The sequence below is a fragment of the Blastocystis sp. subtype 4 genome (assembly GCF_000743755.1).
Source record: "Blastocystis sp. subtype 4 strain WR1 chromosome Unknown seqid_0067, whole genome shotgun sequence".
NCBI lineage: Eukaryota > Bigyra > Opalinata > Blastocystidae > Blastocystis > Blastocystis sp. subtype 4.
Genome location: NW_014569480.1, coordinates 26,149 through 44,115, shown reverse-complemented (window position 1 = coordinate 44,115; position 17,967 = coordinate 26,149). Strand labels below are relative to the sequence as shown.

General features: G+C 40.0%; 11 protein-coding genes across 11 annotated transcripts; 5 read left to right on the top strand and 6 right to left on the bottom strand.

The window, feature by feature from the left end:
* Nucleotides 1-66: 66 nt before the first annotated feature.
* JH06_3426 (hypothetical protein) lies at nt 67-2,546 on the top strand (the record flags this gene model as incomplete). Its single annotated transcript, XM_014672909.1, has 11 exons — nt 67-141; nt 175-242; nt 273-628; nt 659-726; nt 757-1,044; nt 1,074-1,237; nt 1,268-1,417; nt 1,448-1,973; nt 2,003-2,126; nt 2,156-2,282; nt 2,312-2,546. The coding sequence occupies 11 exons, from the start codon at nt 67-69 to the stop codon at nt 2,544-2,546; spliced, it is 2,181 nt and encodes a 726-aa protein (XP_014528395.1).
* An 80-nt stretch (nt 2,547-2,626) lies between these two features.
* JH06_3425 (hypothetical protein) lies at nt 2,627-3,964 on the top strand (the record flags this gene model as incomplete). The annotated part of the gene is made up of 1 exon (XM_014672908.1): nt 2,627-3,964. One exon carries the CDS (start codon nt 2,627-2,629, stop codon nt 3,962-3,964), a length of 1,338 nt encoding a protein of 445 aa, XP_014528394.1.
* A 43-nt stretch (nt 3,965-4,007) lies between these two features.
* JH06_3424 (succinate dehydrogenase) lies at nt 4,008-4,930 on the bottom strand (the record flags this gene model as incomplete). The annotated part of the gene is made up of 4 exons (XM_014672907.1): nt 4,008-4,548; nt 4,580-4,651; nt 4,683-4,771; nt 4,799-4,930. The coding sequence occupies 4 exons, from the start codon at nt 4,928-4,930 to the stop codon at nt 4,008-4,010; spliced, it is 834 nt and encodes a 277-aa protein (XP_014528393.1).
* A 338-nt stretch (nt 4,931-5,268) lies between these two features.
* On the top strand, nt 5,269-6,571 carry JH06_3423 (hypothetical protein; the record flags this gene model as incomplete). The annotated part of the gene is made up of 3 exons (XM_014672906.1): nt 5,269-5,394; nt 5,426-6,294; nt 6,325-6,571. 3 exons carry the CDS (start codon nt 5,269-5,271, stop codon nt 6,569-6,571), a joined length of 1,242 nt encoding a protein of 413 aa, XP_014528392.1.
* A 127-nt stretch (nt 6,572-6,698) lies between these two features.
* JH06_3422 (magnesium transporter protein 1-like protein) lies at nt 6,699-7,594 on the bottom strand (the record flags this gene model as incomplete). The annotated part of the gene is made up of 5 exons (XM_014672905.1): nt 6,699-6,717; nt 6,787-7,106; nt 7,137-7,223; nt 7,254-7,437; nt 7,467-7,594. The coding sequence occupies 5 exons, from the start codon at nt 7,592-7,594 to the stop codon at nt 6,699-6,701; spliced, it is 738 nt and encodes a 245-aa protein (XP_014528391.1).
* A 229-nt stretch (nt 7,595-7,823) lies between these two features.
* On the bottom strand, nt 7,824-9,744 carry JH06_3421 (hypothetical protein; the record flags this gene model as incomplete). Its single annotated transcript, XM_014672904.1, has 5 exons — nt 7,824-8,568; nt 8,598-9,169; nt 9,199-9,471; nt 9,502-9,644; nt 9,717-9,744. The coding sequence occupies 5 exons, from the start codon at nt 9,742-9,744 to the stop codon at nt 7,824-7,826; spliced, it is 1,761 nt and encodes a 586-aa protein (XP_014528390.1).
* A 44-nt stretch (nt 9,745-9,788) lies between these two features.
* Nucleotides 9,789-10,764, bottom strand: JH06_3420 (30S ribosomal protein S9; the record flags this gene model as incomplete). The annotated part of the gene is given in 5 exon segments (XM_014672903.1): nt 9,789-9,880; nt 9,911-10,100; nt 10,131-10,209; nt 10,240-10,535; nt 10,549-10,764. 5 exon segments carry the CDS (start codon nt 10,762-10,764, stop codon nt 9,789-9,791), a joined length of 873 nt encoding a protein of 290 aa, XP_014528389.1.
* A 935-nt stretch (nt 10,765-11,699) lies between these two features.
* Nucleotides 11,700-13,256, bottom strand: JH06_3419 (aspartyl aminopeptidase; the record flags this gene model as incomplete). Its single annotated transcript, XM_014672902.1, has 7 exons — nt 11,700-11,747; nt 11,778-12,143; nt 12,174-12,321; nt 12,352-12,479; nt 12,508-12,638; nt 12,668-12,824; nt 12,861-13,256. 7 exons carry the CDS (start codon nt 13,254-13,256, stop codon nt 11,700-11,702), a joined length of 1,374 nt encoding a protein of 457 aa, XP_014528388.1.
* Nucleotides 13,257-13,751: 495 nt separating this feature from the next.
* Nucleotides 13,752-14,827, top strand: JH06_3418 (hypothetical protein; the record flags this gene model as incomplete). The annotated part of the gene is made up of 7 exons (XM_014672901.1): nt 13,752-13,842; nt 13,871-14,214; nt 14,246-14,365; nt 14,396-14,473; nt 14,503-14,573; nt 14,603-14,660; nt 14,693-14,827. 7 exons carry the CDS (start codon nt 13,752-13,754, stop codon nt 14,825-14,827), a joined length of 897 nt encoding a protein of 298 aa, XP_014528387.1.
* A 542-nt stretch (nt 14,828-15,369) lies between these two features.
* On the bottom strand, nt 15,370-16,458 carry JH06_3417 (actin; the record flags this gene model as incomplete). Its single annotated transcript, XM_014672900.1, has 1 exon — nt 15,370-16,458. One exon carries the CDS (start codon nt 16,456-16,458, stop codon nt 15,370-15,372), a length of 1,089 nt encoding a protein of 362 aa, XP_014528386.1.
* Nucleotides 16,459-16,890: 432 nt separating this feature from the next.
* On the top strand, nt 16,891-17,829 carry JH06_3416 (hypothetical protein; the record flags this gene model as incomplete). The annotated part of the gene is made up of 4 exons (XM_014672899.1): nt 16,891-17,026; nt 17,059-17,088; nt 17,135-17,298; nt 17,329-17,829. The coding sequence occupies 4 exons, from the start codon at nt 16,891-16,893 to the stop codon at nt 17,827-17,829; spliced, it is 831 nt and encodes a 276-aa protein (XP_014528385.1).
* Nucleotides 17,830-17,967: the final 138 nt, after the last annotated feature.

Here is a 17,967-nt window from a genome sequence, read left to right as displayed (position 1 = left end):
TTCCCTATATTCCTGGTATGTGACAGCTTCTTCATTCTTAGGTTATTCACAGTTCCGAACCATACAATGAGTTCAAATCGTGAAGATAAAGACTATGAGGAGAGTTCGGACGATTTTGCTGATGATGACACCTATTTTCAGGTATTTTGTCGAAAGAGCATCTTATTCGAATAGAAGAATTCCAAGTTTGCTGATTTTCTGTCAATGATGGATCTAGAAGGAGAAGGGAGTAAGAAACGATCGTATTTGTTTATAATTCCAGTAATTGATAGAAGAAAACGCGAAGAAGATGATGTAGAGGAGGAATATGAAAAGAAACCTCGACATGTTCGTATGAATTGGTTAAATGATAATCAGAGCAATCAAATGGAAGAGGAGGAGTATCTTCCAACAATTGAAGAGGACGGAACGTTGCGAGTGAACAAGAAACCTAGAATCCAGAAGAAGGAAGAAGAATCTGAAGACGAAGAACCGATGGTTGAAAAGAATAAGAAGCAAAAGATGACAAAACGAGAAAGAAAGGAGCAGAGAAGAAAGGAGAAGAAGAAAGGAGAAGGGTTACTGGAAGAAGATGAGGAATTACTTGGAGGTAGTGATGAAGCTGTGGAGGAGATACCTCTGACTCCAGGTGAGTTAAGGATATGGTGATGATGATAAGAACAACTAAAGGAGCAAAAGGAGAAACATTACACAGATTCACTCACTGATATTGCTGTAAATTGTGAAGTAAGGAAAAAGAGTTGGAATCATGAATAGCTAATCTTAGAGAATCCTTCAAAAGGTGTTACACGTCATCGTAATGAGATTTCTCCTTTAAATAAGGTGCTAATATTTGCACGAGATTCAGATCCTCGCATTCGTCAGGTAGCTCTGTTATCGCTAATGAAAGTGTTCAACGACATTCTTCCCGTATCTGTATATATGTTCACTCATGAAAAGAATTATCCAATTCATCTAGCATCGAAAGAGGAGAAAGAAGGACAGATTAGCAAAGATGTTCGTAAGATGCGTCAATACGAAGAATCATTAATGACCTTCTATCAAGTAAATCACTATATTGAATTCAATACTAGAGTTATCTTAAAATACTTATCAAGATGAGTAAGGATAAATCTGATTCGATGAAGAAGGAACGATTGTTATCAATCCGTTGTTTATGTGGAATTCTTACGAATCATTATCAATTTAATCTGGCAGAGACCATCTGCAAATCAATTGTTCCGTTCATCGCATCACCGTATCCTTAATCATTCTTTTTGAAGACTAGAGATGAAACCATAGCTACTACAGTCGCTGATTGTTTCGATCAAGTATTCAAAGGAGATGTCCAAGGTAGTGTCACTTATTCTATCGTTCAACAAATGGCTCATGTCATTAAGGCTAAGAATTATCGAGTTCCTCCAAGAACAATTCAAGTGTAGAAATCAGGAATTCCAATAATCGCTAGATTTTTGTCACTTCCTTTGAAATACCAATTATCTGAAGAGGATGAATTGGGTGTGAAAAGCAAGAAGAAAAAGAAAATGAGTGAAGTGTTAGTACCAGAGGTTGAATTTATGCATAGAGACAAAATCATGCAGGAAAGTGAAGGACCAAATCCTGAGATATTTCAGGCATTCCAAAAAGATACACTTCAAGAGGTGTTGTTGATCTATTTCCGTATTTTGAAGCTGGAGGACAACACAAAACTTATTCATGTGGTATTAGAAGGATTAGCTTCATTCAGCCATCTACTTAATTCTCGTATCATTATCGACTTGCTCGAAACTCTCAAGAAGATTATGCAAGAAAAGACCCTTACTTTGGAATCCACACTGCAATGCGTTTTAGCATCTCTCCGTCTCATTCACTTGGTATCAGCGATCATCAGTATTGATGAAGGAATCTTCATCACAAAACTCTATGCCTTGCGGTTTGATCTTATCAAAGTTCAGAATCACAAGTTCATTCCTGACTTCTTGGAATGTATTGATGTATGCTTGAATTTGTGATTTTATGCTAGTTATCATTCCTAAATCGAAAAGAATTGCTCCATGAGCGTGTAGCTGCATATGCTAAAGCATTAACCACAATGGCACTCCAGCTACCAACCAAGTATGCAATGGCTTGTATTAGTCTAGCTAGGGGTAGGAATTCATTGTTGATTCAACTGTAGCTCTATTGATCCGATATCCCATGTATTCCTCTCTGGCAGATAATGAGGAGGGACGAAGGATTTCAGGTGTTTACTCTATTTCTGGTGATATCCCCGATCAGGTAAATGCTCATGCTGCAACCTTGTGGTAGGAATGAGAGATTTCTATGATTGTAGGGAGTTACGTCTGTTGCAGAAGCATTATGATCCAACAGTTGCTGCGTTTGCGAAAGAAATGGAAGCATCTCGCTCATTGAGAATGGACCAGCAGTGGAGAGAAATATTGAAGAAGGACTACTCCCATAAGATCTTTAGCAGTGGCAATATTACAAAGAAGAAAGTATTGGCTGAAGAGGATATGGAGGAAGAAGATCTAGACCAACTTCTGGATCAGGCGTTTGGATCAGATTAGAATTGATTTAGTGCTTTTTATGTGTTTGTTCATACGTCGTGTTGATAACGTGTTGCCTATGGAATCCTCCATATTCTGGAATGAAACGCATCTCAGTATTTGATACAGGAAAGGGGATAGCTGTTCTTGGTATGATAATTGCTCATACCTTTGAAGGAGGAATCTGTGAATGGGATCATGACATTGAGATGACTTGTTTGCGAAGCATTAGCAATTGGGTAATTATCCTTCTCTCCCCTTTTTCTCTCATCTTGATGATGGGGCTATTCTTCACATATATCACCTCAATTACTTGTGGATTATCTGTAATCAATAAGGAAAAGTATGGACATTGGGTTGTTGCTCAGTATATCCTATATCGGATCATATTTGCTATAGTATTAAAGTTCATGGAGATTCTGATTACTACATGGTGGAAGTATTATGATGTCTTCAATACCATGTATTTACAAGTTCCAAAAGCACCAATTCCACGTTACAGTCATACACTCGATTCTGTTGGGGCCTGTGGCTGGATTGTTCCTTTGGCTGTGTATCTGGTAAGACGACTCCCTGAATATCATGGATCTCTTTTGCAGGTCTGTATATTGTGTTCCTCTGCACTGGTTCTCTTAATCTTCTATCAACCAATCGCCTCCTCAGCAATGAAAATCGCAGTATTTTTTGAGGAACATAACCTAAATGGCGTAAGTATTATCTTCAGCAAGATTGGATCCGGTCCTTTCATGCTAGCCCAATGTATTCCATTTGGACTTGTAGGAGGTGCAATCGCCATTATGCTCTCAGAGAATCTCACTTGTCAAATCTTATGGAGGTTTTCAATCATCTTCTCTTCGATTACTACTCTGTTGGCACTCCTATTGATTCTACGTGTAAAGGACTTTTGGTATCAAACCCTTCAAGAGAATAAGCCACCTTCTGTTCGCCTGATGGAATTAGTTGTTGAAACCAATATTATTGTTTTGGGAGTGTACTTGTGTGAAGATCCACGACGGTCTCCAGAGAAACGGGGAGTTCTTATCCGAAAAGGCACGTTTCTGCGGAGAATCAGTGTCTTGTCGCTAACAGCATTTATCTTTGAGCAATATATATGTACTATTACGATGAAGTGGTTTAGAATCTTCTTTGGAAAGGCTGTAGATATTGAGACAAAACAATATCTGTGGAATGTACCTTTATCCATGTTGTACATGGTTGCAACAACAACAGTTGAGTTGGGAATAATACGTGTTTGGGAGATGGGATCTTTTCGATTAAGTTGTGAACATTTCATTGCTATTATTCTTGGTTTCCTCTTCAATCGGCAGTCATACAACCGTTTAGATTACCAACGGATTATTTACGGTCCAAATATCTTCTATTCTACAGAAGCGGAGGAACGGCGTACAATAATTCGTTCTCGTTCAAAGTCTCTTTAGAGTTGTTTATTCTAACAAAAGGATGGAAAAGCAGAATAGACACTTAGTGCATCTTATGAAGAGCATGCTTCAGCTTGTGAATCGAACGACCAGGATTGAGATTCTTAGGACAAGCATGTGTGCAGTTCATAATAGCATGACAACGATACACGTCCAAACTCTTCAAACGCTCCTCTGTCATCTCATCACGGGAATCCGCAATCCAACGATAGGCTTGCTGGAGAATAGAAGGACCCAAGTACTTGTCAGCATGCCACCAATAGGAAGGACAGGATGTAGAGCAACAAGCACACAGAATACACTCATACAAACCATCTAGAAGCAAACGATCCTCATACGATTGAAGATTCTCCACCTCGTAATTGGTATTCACCTTTGTCTTCTTCTGAAGCCAGGGCTTGATAGAGGCATACTGTTCATAGAAGTTGGTCATGTCAGTAACCAGATCCTTGATCACATACATATGAGGAAGAGGACGAATCGTTGCCACCTTGTTATCCCGAGGAATCTTTGTCAAACACGCTAGTCCGTTCTCTCCATTGATGTTCATGGCACAAGAACCACAAATACCCTCACGACATGATCTAACAATTTACGAATGAGATGAACAATTACCTTCGGAAAGCAAACGTGGGATCTTGCTCGTTCTTGATCTTAAACAGAGCATCCAGAACCATAGTTCCACAACTATACCTCAAACCACCGAAATAAAACATACTCGTTGAGATCCACAGCGTACTTCTCGTAATGGAACTTGTTATCGCGTTCATTATCAAAACGGAAAACTGAGAATATCTTGTAGTTCTTCTATTCATTACAAACGTAGAACATAACAACAGGCTTGCTTGTAGTGGCGTCAACCTTCATGTCGGGAGCAGCCGACATAAAACGCTGAGCAGCAAACTGAAGAGTAGCAGGCTTGCTGCAAATGCTCTTAGCGAACATAACCGACTTCGAAGCGAGCATGGCAAACGATAACTGTCGAAATAGTGGAGAAACTGGGACTCCGCAGGAATCAGGAAATTCTCGTGATTCTTATTAAAGCCTTCCTTTCTCTCTCAATCGAATATAAAACGAACCATTAACAACATAGCTAATTCACCCCTACCTTCCAAGACCATATCACGACTTTACTAATTCCATTATCTAATTGACTCCTTTACACAAGGATATTGATGGAGAAGAAACCGAAGGAAATCAAGTTTAAACCAGGAGAAACTCCGACTCCATTGCGGATGATGGAGGATCCAACGTTATGGCACGTAATGCCTTCTCGTAAATCAAAAAGCAAAAGGAATGATTCTATGCCTCCTCCTCCAAGGAAGGAGAAGAAAATCGTATTAGATGAAGAGGAGTACACGGAGACGCTTGGTAAAGTAATCGAACGAGACTACTTTCCTGATTTAGATAAATATCGAACCCATTTAGAGGTTGATTTGTTGAAGTGGAGTGATTGTTTAGTATTTGAAAGCTGTAGAAGCAAAGGACTTCGACCGAGCAGAGCGTTTAAAGTATCATTTACTTGTTATCCAGAAAGCTGAAACACCAGGGGCTACTCCCGCTGTAACGCCTGCATATCTTCCTGGAGCAACTCCAAGTGCAGAGAATGATGTTTATTCGAAAGCAGTTTCTGAAGAGGATGAGAATACCTGGGTTGTTCATGACGTGAATAATAAAGAAATTCGCATTCCTTCCAATATTTCTATTGGTGAATTGGCCAACATGATAACAAGCGAGGATAATGACAACTTTCAACAGAAGCAAGAACAAGAACTGAAGCGACGGCGTGAGAAATACTGGTGGGTTTATGGAGGGGAAGATCCAGAGAAACGAAAACGGTTGATGATGTACGATGAAGAACAGATAAAGATGCTTGAAGATGAGGCTGTTCGTGCATCGTGGCCTCGTCACTTTAAAAATGGACTTATGGATACACCTTCGATTGAAGATGCTTATGATACTTGTGGAGTAAAACTCTTAACAGATGTAAAAACTACTCAAAAGTTGCAAATCAATCCAAAGAATACGCGTCTACGAACTTATAAGGAAGTAGATACCACATTGATGCCTCCTCCTCCAAAGCCAATCGCCCCAACCAATGAATTAATAGCAACACCTGCTCCTGAACCTGGTGTAGATTTCACACCTCAAATGGAATGGGGAGATATTGAGGGTACGCCTATGACTCTTGGTTCTGCTGTTGTTCCTTTGGATATGCCAATGACTCCTTTACCAAAGGCTAACAAACGTGAAGCTGTTGCAGATCGATTATACAAGAATATGAAGAGAGCTCATCATACGTCGCGTATAACTACGCCCGTGGTAGGAGGGTAGGTGTGTGAAAGAGAGATCATTCCTAGGAACCCTGCAATGTCTCCGGCAGCACAACGACTCCAACAGCGAGTGAAAGGAAAGGTGTCATCGATGGATGCAATGCTACGGAAATCATACACACCAATGACAGCAACATCAGTGACAACAGGTGGAATGACTCCAGGTCTGACTCCTGGAATGAAGAAGCGGGTAGGTTTTGTATCAACACCTTCAGGAGCAAAAAGTGATAAGAAGGTTGTTCTCAAATCTTCCATTACAGATGGTCTTTTGTAATATGAAATGTTTGTAAGAAACAGAATCTCAACCACGGTAAAAGAATACACTAGGATACCAAGGTGTGCGAATACAGAAGCAGAATAGATAAACCAAGAAGCAAATAACAAAGAGCATACAATACTTTTCAATCATTCCATTCACTTCCTATCAATTATCCATATCACCATACACTTACTCCTGCGTTCTTCGTCCTTTCAATCAATCCAAGAACCAATATTGCACTGACAATGCACAAACCTCCCGTAACAATTCCTTCTGCAATTGTCTGCTGATTCTGACCTTGACGAAGGAAGATATGACAACCTGAACGATCACAATCTAGGAGGGATGGACCGTTGATAATATCATAAGCGAAACCAGTCACAGCAACAGAATACACAATCAAGGATCCAACCAGATAGATACGATAATTGCCTAGAAGAGAATACACAAACTGATTCCGGAAGAGATAGATATAGGCTACCAAAGGGAGACCAAAGACAAAAAGACACAGAATAATCACTTGCGGCCATGGGAAACGGTAAATGTTGATCTATCCATGACAAAAACTTCTTTCTTATACGGTAACGTGAATTTTCGAACGAACAAACGATGCAATACTCTCTGCTCGAACAGGAAAGTCCAAATTGTAATCGTTATCAGGATTCAACTAAACATCAACAGCATCGAGAACCCTCACTTTTTTGCCCATGATTTCGTCTTTTGGAAGATAAGTGATGATTGGAGCCGTTTGGAAGTCATGGTATTGGAAGATACGAGGACTATTGTCAATGGTGACACGGACAAACAAGACATCTCTCTCTACGGGTTCCTTCAGACTGTTAAATGCCTTTGCGACTCTTGCAAACTCCTTATTTGTGGCTCTACAGTCAACCCACTATCCAATCACTACGGACATAGTCTGCAACTGTAACGACTTCCGATAGTTGTGTAGAGAATAAAAGCATCGAAATCACGAGTCTGCTGGAGAAAGTACGTTGTATATGTGTCCTCATTTAGATTCACGATATTGTTCACCATGGATCTGGAAAGGGTCTCATACGCACTCTACACTCAAATAAACACTTTGTATCAACCTCCCTCCTAGTTGCCGCTTCACTTAGGCATAGACAGCAAAAAGCTAATATCAAAGCATAAACACCCTTCATTGTTCAGGAGATAATAGGATTCATGGATCCTGTCATCTAAATAGGGAGTATTTTTGGAAACATGGGAATACTCTGAAAATTGATAACAAACAAATTCAGTATTATACTTCAATGTTATCAGGAATACGGATGAACAGTTCCGAATCTGATATTGCGTACCCTACTTGACTCTCTGTTGACAGAATCTGGTTCTTCTGCTCATTGTTCACATATATTGTGTAAGCCTCATTGTTTATCAAACCGACATAATCTCCTTCAACAAGTTCTCCGTTCGAGTTACCCATGTATTCTTTTCCTTGCACGAGACGATATCCTGGGATCTTGTACACACCATCAACCGTCACAACTGCTTCCTTTTTATCCATCTTCGTCACAATTCCAAGAGCAGATGGATAGACTTCACCAACGTGGATACTTCCATGAGGCTCTAAGTGGCTGCCTCGAAGAGTTACCGATTCCATGACGAAGAAGCGTTCAGATGTTGCCGGTGCTAAATTGGCCCAGTAATATGCCTTTTCGACATCACCTGGTGGAGGAGCAAGAGCAATTTCGGGACCGAAATCCACGAGACCGCCTTGAGAAGTCATTTCAGCCATGGCTAATACCACTGATCCCAAGGCAGCTCGATCTTCATAATAGACTCCAAATCGAGTAGGCGAGAAGGTACGACATCGGATAAAGGAATATAAACCGCTTATTTGGCCACTACCTCCTCCTTTCTGATGATCGAGATAACCGCCCACATAGAGGTGATCAGTTTGGGGGTTATATTTGAACAGAATTGACTCGATTCCGTTATTATTGTTCTCATAGATGAAGGTTAAAACAGCGCTGGTCTCGTCCAATCTATATCTCACAGACTTGATGATTCATACCTTGCCATATCCATAAATCCAAAACTGTCCTTGGGGATCCTTTTTATTTCTCCGACAGAGATTGTCAGATTGTCATAGACAGTACCAAGACCATAATGAATTGTACTATCAGTGACCTTCGGATACTTCTCAGGGTGTAGCTGTCGATCATAGACATCCACATTCTCATCATTCCACCACGGTTCACGAGCATGTGCCACAATGAACTTATTCGACGAAAGACCCACAATGTCATGAAAGATGTAGTCTTCTGAATACTCATAGATAGGTCCCCAGACCATGTTCATGTCTTCATCACCAACTAAGCATCCAGCTACAGCGGTAATGATATTATTACGTCCATAGTACGACATAATAGCGCATGAATCATTAAGGGTCATCAGCTCAGGTTGAATTGAATCCACTGGAGTCGGAACAGAGTAGTTGCCAAAAACGACTCCGATCTCACCATTTTCAAACGTGACACGAGCAGGAATAACACGTTTGCTTCCCAGACTCAATACAATGTTTCCTTGAAGAACAATGAGATCATCAACACGATGAGCCATTCCTTGAATCATCGGAAGACTGACCTATTCTGATATTCCTCACCCATAACTACTGTTTTTTCTGCTATCAACTCATCGTTATCAGGATTGATGACCGACACTAACATCTCACTGTCATATTGTGCTACATGAATAATCTCATTGACTGCAACTGTATGCAAGTGATACATGGTCCGGTTATGGATGTCGTGAATATGACGATAAATCGTCGTTCCTGCTCCCTGCTTCAAACGACCCGACGCATCCACAGATACAACATCTCCCAACTTTACTTCCTTATTTACCATGTCAAGTGGGAAAGTGATTGTTTTGGAGGAGATATCTCTCTATACATTGTTATCTCATGATTCACTTACGCGTTTTTCCATACTACACCAAGCAACAATGATTGCTACGATAGCAACAGATAAAGCAAGTACAGTCTTCCATAGATCACTTGTAATGAAAGATTTACCACTGACCGATGACTGCTTCTCTTCTACCTTTGCTTCTTGGTCAACTAAAGTTTCTGACATAAGAAAAAGCAGATACACCAAAAAACAAATTGGTAGCGAGAAATGAGACATGATACCGCCACCTCCAGTTTCCACTTTTAGCATGTTTTAATAATAAACAACAAAAACCATCAGTAGTAAAAGAACTCTTAACGTTTGACCCACTGCTGAGGCCTTCTTGCCTTTCTGCGTCCAGGCTTCTTTCTCTCAACAATTCGAGGATCCGCTGTCAGAAGACCCGCTACTCGTCAACATCTGTCTGAAACCCTACCTTTTGAAAGTATAGGACCATAGGTATTCTGATAATGCTCCAAAGCCTTGGCTAATGCAATACGAATGGCTTCTGATTGACCTGTCGTTCCTCCTCCTGTGACTGTTGCATGAATATCATACTTCTGGAAAGTCATAGTAATCGCTAGGGGAGCCAATACTTGATCACGGTTATTTCCCATAGGGAAGTACTATTCCTAATAATTCCATTCAATCCTCACATCAATCAGAGATCTTCCATTGATATCAATCTTTCCTGTTCCTTTACGAATAAATACACGAGCTGTAGCATTCTTACGTCTATTCCTCACAATTCTCATATATCTCTACTTGCCTCCTCCATAAGCAACACGGGTTCCATCTTTCGTTATCTGAATATTCTTTGTGATAAAGCTTCCACTACTATGATTGCCACGCTTTTTAACTTCAGGTTCCGTATCTTTCACCGCTTTCAAAGGCCACATACCAGTAGTATCCAACTGTTCTTCCACTTGATTATTCTTGTTTGCATCATAGTACTCTCGCTTCGAATGAACAGACTCCTTCATCTCCTCGTCATTTTTCTCTGTTTCTTTCACTTCCTGTTGCTCCACTCTCCGCTTTAGTTTCTCATCCAAATCCTCCATCTATTCATAATACTCCCAATTTCTGGAGTACAATCCATGTCGGAATAGGATACTTCAGTGTCTCTGATTCATCTTCAGCTGATTTGATGATAGCATTGTCTTTGGTAATCTCCCGTTTCTTGTCTCGCAGGCCCTCAATTGACATATCATGATCAGGTTCCACAAACGAACCCTTGATAATCTCCTCTTGAATACGTGAAATGAACTCCTTCTTCACAACAGGTAACATGCCATGATCATCAACTATGATAAAGAGAGAACAATGAGACAACAGTATTGAGGAGGAAGAGATTTGGAAAGAGAGTTGTAGAGTTGTTTGAAGGAAGGATCCATCATGATAGTAGCGAACTATGAGTGAAGCAAAATGCGAAGGTAAACATCATAAACAAGTTGCTTTCGTTCTTTCGCCGTTTTTGCCTCCACTTGAAGAGATGAAAGAAGGTTCTCAATGAATTCCTTATCCTACCAGTAATTCGATTTGTGAGAACGAACAATATCAGGCTTGTTTTCACTGGTTTGAGAAGGAGTGGCTGAATCTGAGGACAGAGTGGTTGAGTTAGACGGAGCGTTAGACAATACTACTTCTTGCTCAGATGATACAGGTGCAGGTTCCGAAGAAGTGACTTGTTCTGGTGATGAGACTGATTCCGTTGCCGATTCATTCGAAGCCACTTACGATCAATTCAATGGAATAATCAATACCATTTTTGTCTTCAAGAGTTGTTGCTGCAAGATTGGACAAGTCTTGAGGAGGTAGAACAACTATGAATAACAAAATCAAATCCATATAGTACCATTTGTATCAGGCATATCAGTATTTCCTCCTTCTATACATTATACAGTGAAAACAAGAATCAACGTGTTTCTTCCGAGAACATCCTCCGAGATTGCATTCTCACCAATTGTGCTCCTGCGTGAGTCAATCTATTTCGTCAATACATAAACTCATATCAATACTGAGTAGAGGCGCATAAACAACGTACACCTCTTGCCACAAGAATGCGTGATAACATTGGTTTTCAAAACAAAACCGAGATTGATCAAGGCAGGAGAGATCTACGAGAAACAGCGAGTGGAAGGAGTGTTCATGATTATCAATAATGACATGTTCAGTGGTTCTTTCATCCTTTCTTAGAACTGTTTCATTATAAATTGGATGTATATTCAACAAACACAATATTTGCCTTCATCAATGATAATTTTGTCCGTCAACTACAAATCACCCAATCCTCGGAATCTCACCTTTCCATATCCCTCAAGGAACACTTTCACAAAATCAATTCCGTTCTTAACATCTTTGCTTCCCATAGTTTCGCGAATACTGTGCATGGCAAGTTGAGCAAGACCACAATCCACTGTGTAGATCCCTTCCTTTGTACTCACAATAGGTCCAATCGTAGTTCCTCCATTCATGTCTTGTCTGAGAACGAATTGCTGAACAGGGACATTGGCCTCACGACACAACTTCATGATAACAGAGGTGGAAAGAGAAGATGTTGCGTAACGTTGCTTACAATGTTCCTTGATCACCATACCTTTGTTAATCATTGGTTGGTGATTCGACTCATGCTTGTTCGCAAAGTTCGGATGGATTGCATGAGCCATATCCTAAATATTACATCCCATTCCCAATCCAACGCAAGATAGAAGCATACTCTTGCGACGAGAGATTCTCGCCATTTCCGTTGAAGGACAGATGGCTCGGAAAACATCTCCCAACATTGTACTACCAGCTCCCATCAAAGAGCGAGAACCAACCTCTTCATTATCATATAATACCATCACACTGGACATCAAATCTCCAAGCTATGATTACCGAATGTTCTCTTCTTCATCCAAGTGTTCAGCCGATAAGAATCCTTCCAGAGTGCAATAACTACAGGCAAGATTGTCAAGACCCCGCCCTGTAATCAGCTCCTTTTTCAAACCTCCAATTCGAGCAACCTAGATAAAATGATTATAACATCGCTACATTAAGATCGTAAAGGAAGAGTTCAAAATCCAAGACATTAGCAGGAGATACATGAATATGATCACAGACAAATTGGACCAAATGGGCATCATGTCGCTTGTAGATCTCTTCCTTCTCCTCCTTTTCTTCTCCTACAATGAATGTCTCTCACAAGGCCAACCAGTGAGACCAAGAATAGGTGGAAGCATCGTTTCTTTGTTGAGTTCCATAGCATCTTTACTCGAAGAGTCACGAAGATGAATGGCAAGAGAAGGGATAATGCCAACGCACTCGTCAATATTCACCAGTTTTGAGGAAATCATTCCATTCTCCTCAACCTATGTATCATCTATCCAATTCACACTTACAAATACACGTCCAGCAATTCCAAGATCGCGATCCAGCCATGATGACCAGATACCACCTCCATAAGTTTCTACACCTAGCTGACAGTATCCATTTGACTGGATTTTGGAAATGGGTTTCAAGCGCAAATAAGGAGAATCTGTATGCGCTGCAACAATCGAATAACCGTTTCCTTCTTTATAGTGTCCGCCTACTGCGATGGCAACAATAGCAGATTCATTGCGAGTGAAGAAATACTTTCCCATAGGTTCTACACTCTTTCCCCATGTAGTCTTTTCACTCACACGTCTGAATCCACTTGAAGTGAGACGCTCGCAACACTCCTTGACAACGTGAAAGTTGCTGCAACCCTTTCTCAGAAACTGTACAAATGCTTCTGCAGATTTCAAATACTCCGTTTCCATCGATTACTAAATAGAGTTCTTTCAGTAATTCGCTTGGAATGAATATTCCTAAGAGTACTCGCCTCTTGTCGTCATTTTCGGACTATGAAAGTCTTGGAAACCAATCGATATCTGTGGAATTGACATTGATGGATGATATGTAGTTTTCAGTTGTCAAAGAAATCGAAGATGCTTCTATTATTCAAAAACTTTTACAAGTACTTAGTTTGGACAAGATACGGGCATTTCTAGTTAAAGATATCCATTGTCGTTAGATTAACGTTCAAACCTTGACTGTTCACATGTGAATCAGTTGGATGTGGATACAGAATACATTGTAATCTTATTCAACAATTGGGGTGAAGCGATTGGATCTCATATGGAGCAGCAAGTAATTACTTAAATATCTAAGATGATCCCATAGCGTCAGGTGGATATTTCTGGAAATTCAGTAACCTCACGTTTCTTTGAATTGTATATCTTTTCTTTGGTTATTGTTCTAGAAGTGAAGGACACATGACGAGATGTTTTTGTGTCGATTATACTCAAGCTGAAGATTCAGGTTCCCATTTACCTACCACTGTAGCCATAAACCTTGGATCAAACTGTCAGTTCATTTATTCGTTGTCATCTAGATCTTATCTACTCATCGTCTGTCTCTCGGCCTGACTATATCAGAGCTCTTGCTTTCAGTGCCACCAATACCCCTTCATCAACTCCAGTAAAGCAACCTAAAGCAACTACGATCTCGGTTCGGAAGAATGATAAATACAGCGACCAACCACTTAAAACTCTTGCATTGATTCGATCGGATGATCGAACAATTAATCTCAGTGGTATCATTGTGAAAGCAATGAACATTCAACAGTGTGGAAGTGGGGATTACAAACGGAATATCTTCATTGTTGACGAGTCTTCGACGGTTCCCTTTCTGATTTCTGTATTTTTCAGAGATCGTTGTTCAGGAGATGTCTTTTCTGTAACGTTTATTCATTCTCTTGATCTCTAAGGTACTGGGATCCCCTGTTTTCTTCTCAACGTTAAAGATCTCTTCATACAAGGGTGGTTGTACAGGCGTTGCTTCTTCATCATATACAGGAGTCACTGTATTCAATATTGTCCAGAATAAGGTAGATTTGTGATTCTCCTTTCAGGTTCAGTTCGAATCGATTCATGATTCTATTGATGCTAATTCCACAGTAAATCGTTGTAATGAACTGTCAGCTTGGTTTATGAATGTATGATTCATGAACTGTCTATTATTTAGCTTCCTAGCGACGTTCTGAGTCAACTCACAAAACAACAGTATAGCAGATTACTGGCTTCGGTATCAGAAGAGTTGGCATGGATCATGAGTTTCACTCTAGAGATGTGTTTGATGCAGTTGTAAAAGTTGTTGATATCGAGCCTATTAATCAAGAATATGTAACATTTGAACGATTCTAATGAATCACTAGGTTGCCTCCATAACCTGTTTTGATTCTTCTCTCGTCTATTTATCACCAATTCCAACGAATCATACTACGGTTATTCGTATTGATTCACAGATTCGATGTGATCCTGTTCGTTTAGTGTTTTCTCTTCATTTCTAGTATTTCTCTCAATCATCAAAATTACATTACTTTAAATTTTTCGATTTGGTATATCGAAGGGGAATGATCCTATACACAGATCGATCTTCCTTTTTAGTGATTCCTCCTGATCTTAGCATTGCTCAAGATTTGGAAAAGATGTGGAAACTTGCTTTGATAATGCCCCTAACGACAGAACCTATCTGTCGATTCCCTCCTAATGCTACCGCTAAACCTAACTTGTTGTGTAATATCGATCATCCAGGTACCTATGCTATACGATGCAGCGTTCTTCATGTTGAACAGTTGAATGAAATGAGTTTAGTATTGCGAGTGACAGATGGCACAGCAGAATGTTTGGTAGAAGTGAGTCAAGAGTGTTTAGGTCTTTTCCAAATGTCTTCTCTGAATCAACTTGTAGGTGTTGGAATAGAGAATAATAAGTAGGCTGAGATTATACCTCTACATCGGTACTGTATGGAATTGATCATAACATTTGATAATATGGATAGTAATATTGGACGAGTTGAATATTCCTATTATGTTTGTTCAAAAAACAAAATTTAGACACACTTCTGATGAATGATTCCTACACCACTTTCATCATACTCACTCTTTGTTACCCACATCTGCTTGAAAGAAGAAAGAGTTGTCAACAAAGCACCTCCAATCCATACCATGTACTTACGTTCAGGGGAAGCCAAAACCTTCACCTTCACATCCGCAGGGACAAGAGACAACAGTTCCTTCTGGAGACGTTCACCAATTCCAGGATACATGGTCGACCCTCCAGAGAGAATGATATTATTGTAGAGAGATCTACGAATATCCACATCACACTTCTGAACAGTAGCATAAGTGGTTTCATGAACACCTCCATTTCGTAGCTCACGACCGGCCATTGTAGGATTAAACAGTACTTCAGGTACTCTGAAACGCTCATTCCCAATAGTGATAATATTGCCATCAGGAAGCTCATAATCTCGTTCAATAGTCGAACCCTCATTGGCAATCTTCATCTCCTTATCAAAGTCATAAGCCACATAACAAAGTTTCTCCTTAATATCACGAACAATCTCACGTTCAGCACTGGATGTGAAAGTATATCCACGCTCGGTAAGGATTGTCTGCATGTATTCGGTAAGGTCACGTCCAGCAAGATCCATTCTTAGAATAGCATGAGGAATCGAATATCCTTCGTAGATTGGTACTGTGTGAGTGACACCATCTCCAGAATCTACCACCAGACCCGTTGAACGACCGGCAGCATACAGAGACAAAACAGCCTGAATTTGGATGTACATTGCCGGAATATTAAACGTTTCAAACATGATCTGAGTCATACGTTCACGATTAGCCTTCGGGTTCAGGGGAGCTTCGGTTAACAAAACAGGGTGCTCTTCAGGCTGAGCACGAAGCTCATTGTAAAAGGTATGGTGCCAAATCTTCTCCATATCATCCCAATTAGTGACAATTCCGTGTTCAATAGGATACTTCAGATTCAAAATACCCCTCTTAGACTCCGCTTCCTCACCAACAAAACAGTCCTTGTTCTCCATTCCTACCATGTACATAGGAACCTTGGGACGACCGACAATAGATGGAAAAACAGCACGAGGAGCGTCATCTCCTGAGAATCCAGCCTTACACATACCCGAACCGTTATCAATGATAATTGCTAGATATTAGATTCCTCTTATGGAAATTTCAATACAATCTTCAGACATCTTTAGAGAACGATTTTCAATTCTTTTCTACAAGGTTTTTGTCACACTCCCTTCAAGAGAAATGATCAAACCCCGAGCACCCACTAGCAAGACGATTCTTTGTGTCATGGATTTTTAGGAGGATGCCACTTTCCTGTCTATGATAATTAGAGGAAGATACGATAGATCAATGATTACCACTCAGTGTCCATTATTCGAATTACTGTGATCAGTTATTTACATCCTACTTATATTTCTCTGGATCTAGATATGGATGTAGTAGTGATTCTTTTCGTCAGATTAATCTTATTATCCATCTAGCATTTCTTATACATAGTACATCAAGTTTCGTTGAACTCAACAATTCAGTTAATTGTTATGTATCCAGGTGTCAAGCCACCTCCAGAGGTAGATACAAATACCCTAGAATCTGCATTTACAGAATGTTCAAATGTTCTTTACATTGAGAACTATACATGTTCAACAAAGTTGGACTACGCCAATGAGCGGAGAAGTAAGAGTTTATCAGATGGATATTTATTCTAGTTCTTGAGGAGAAGAAGTCAAAGAAGAAGGGTTGGAATAGGACTGGTTGGATCCTCGATTTTGTTTTAATTTGTAGTCATTCCAGATAGTAACAACATTCCAATGTCAAATTGGTGTGCTCTTTTGAGTTATCGGGTAAAGACAAACATTTTGGATACGTTGGCTGCAGAACAGCAAGGAAATCTGGATTTTAGGCAGAAGGCAAGACAAATTGTGGATGTATGTAAGCAATCCTCAATTGTAAGGTTCGTTGCATGTCTTGATATGAAGAGATCGATTACCCAAAATACAGAAAAGGCCACTGCGATTGTAAAGGAGGTTTTAGCGTTCCGAAAGAAGACGAAGGATTGTTATGCTAAGAAACAACCCACTCCACTTTCTTTCTGGGATTCTACTTTCAAGACTGTCTTTCCGGTCATGAATGAAACCGGGCCTTCTAGTATCATGCTCCATGAACAGATTAGTGGTTTTATTGATCAAGGCATTCAAAAATTCGATGCTGAATTACTGAAAGGAATTGTTCCTGAGAAATTTTATGACGGAATTCAGTTCTACTTGAATTACATTCTTCGTGTAATCCACATTCAGATTCCAGATGAAGATATCATGAAAGGAACACGTTGTCAGGCGAATCAAATTGATGCATTATCTGAATATTCTATTGGTAATATAATGAGTGTGATGAAACTGGTATTCTTCATGCTTTACAATCCTACGACTGGAGTAATGATTGAAGATAAGGAGCATTGTCGGAATGAGTCAATAGAATGAGGTGTAGTGGAATCATATATGCTGAGTGATGTTCAAAGCTTCACAAGCATCTTGTATGGACGAATCTGTGCTCAATTTGTGACACTTCAGGATCCTGTTTTCGTTCAGTTACTCCAATCGACGATTACAAATGCTGTG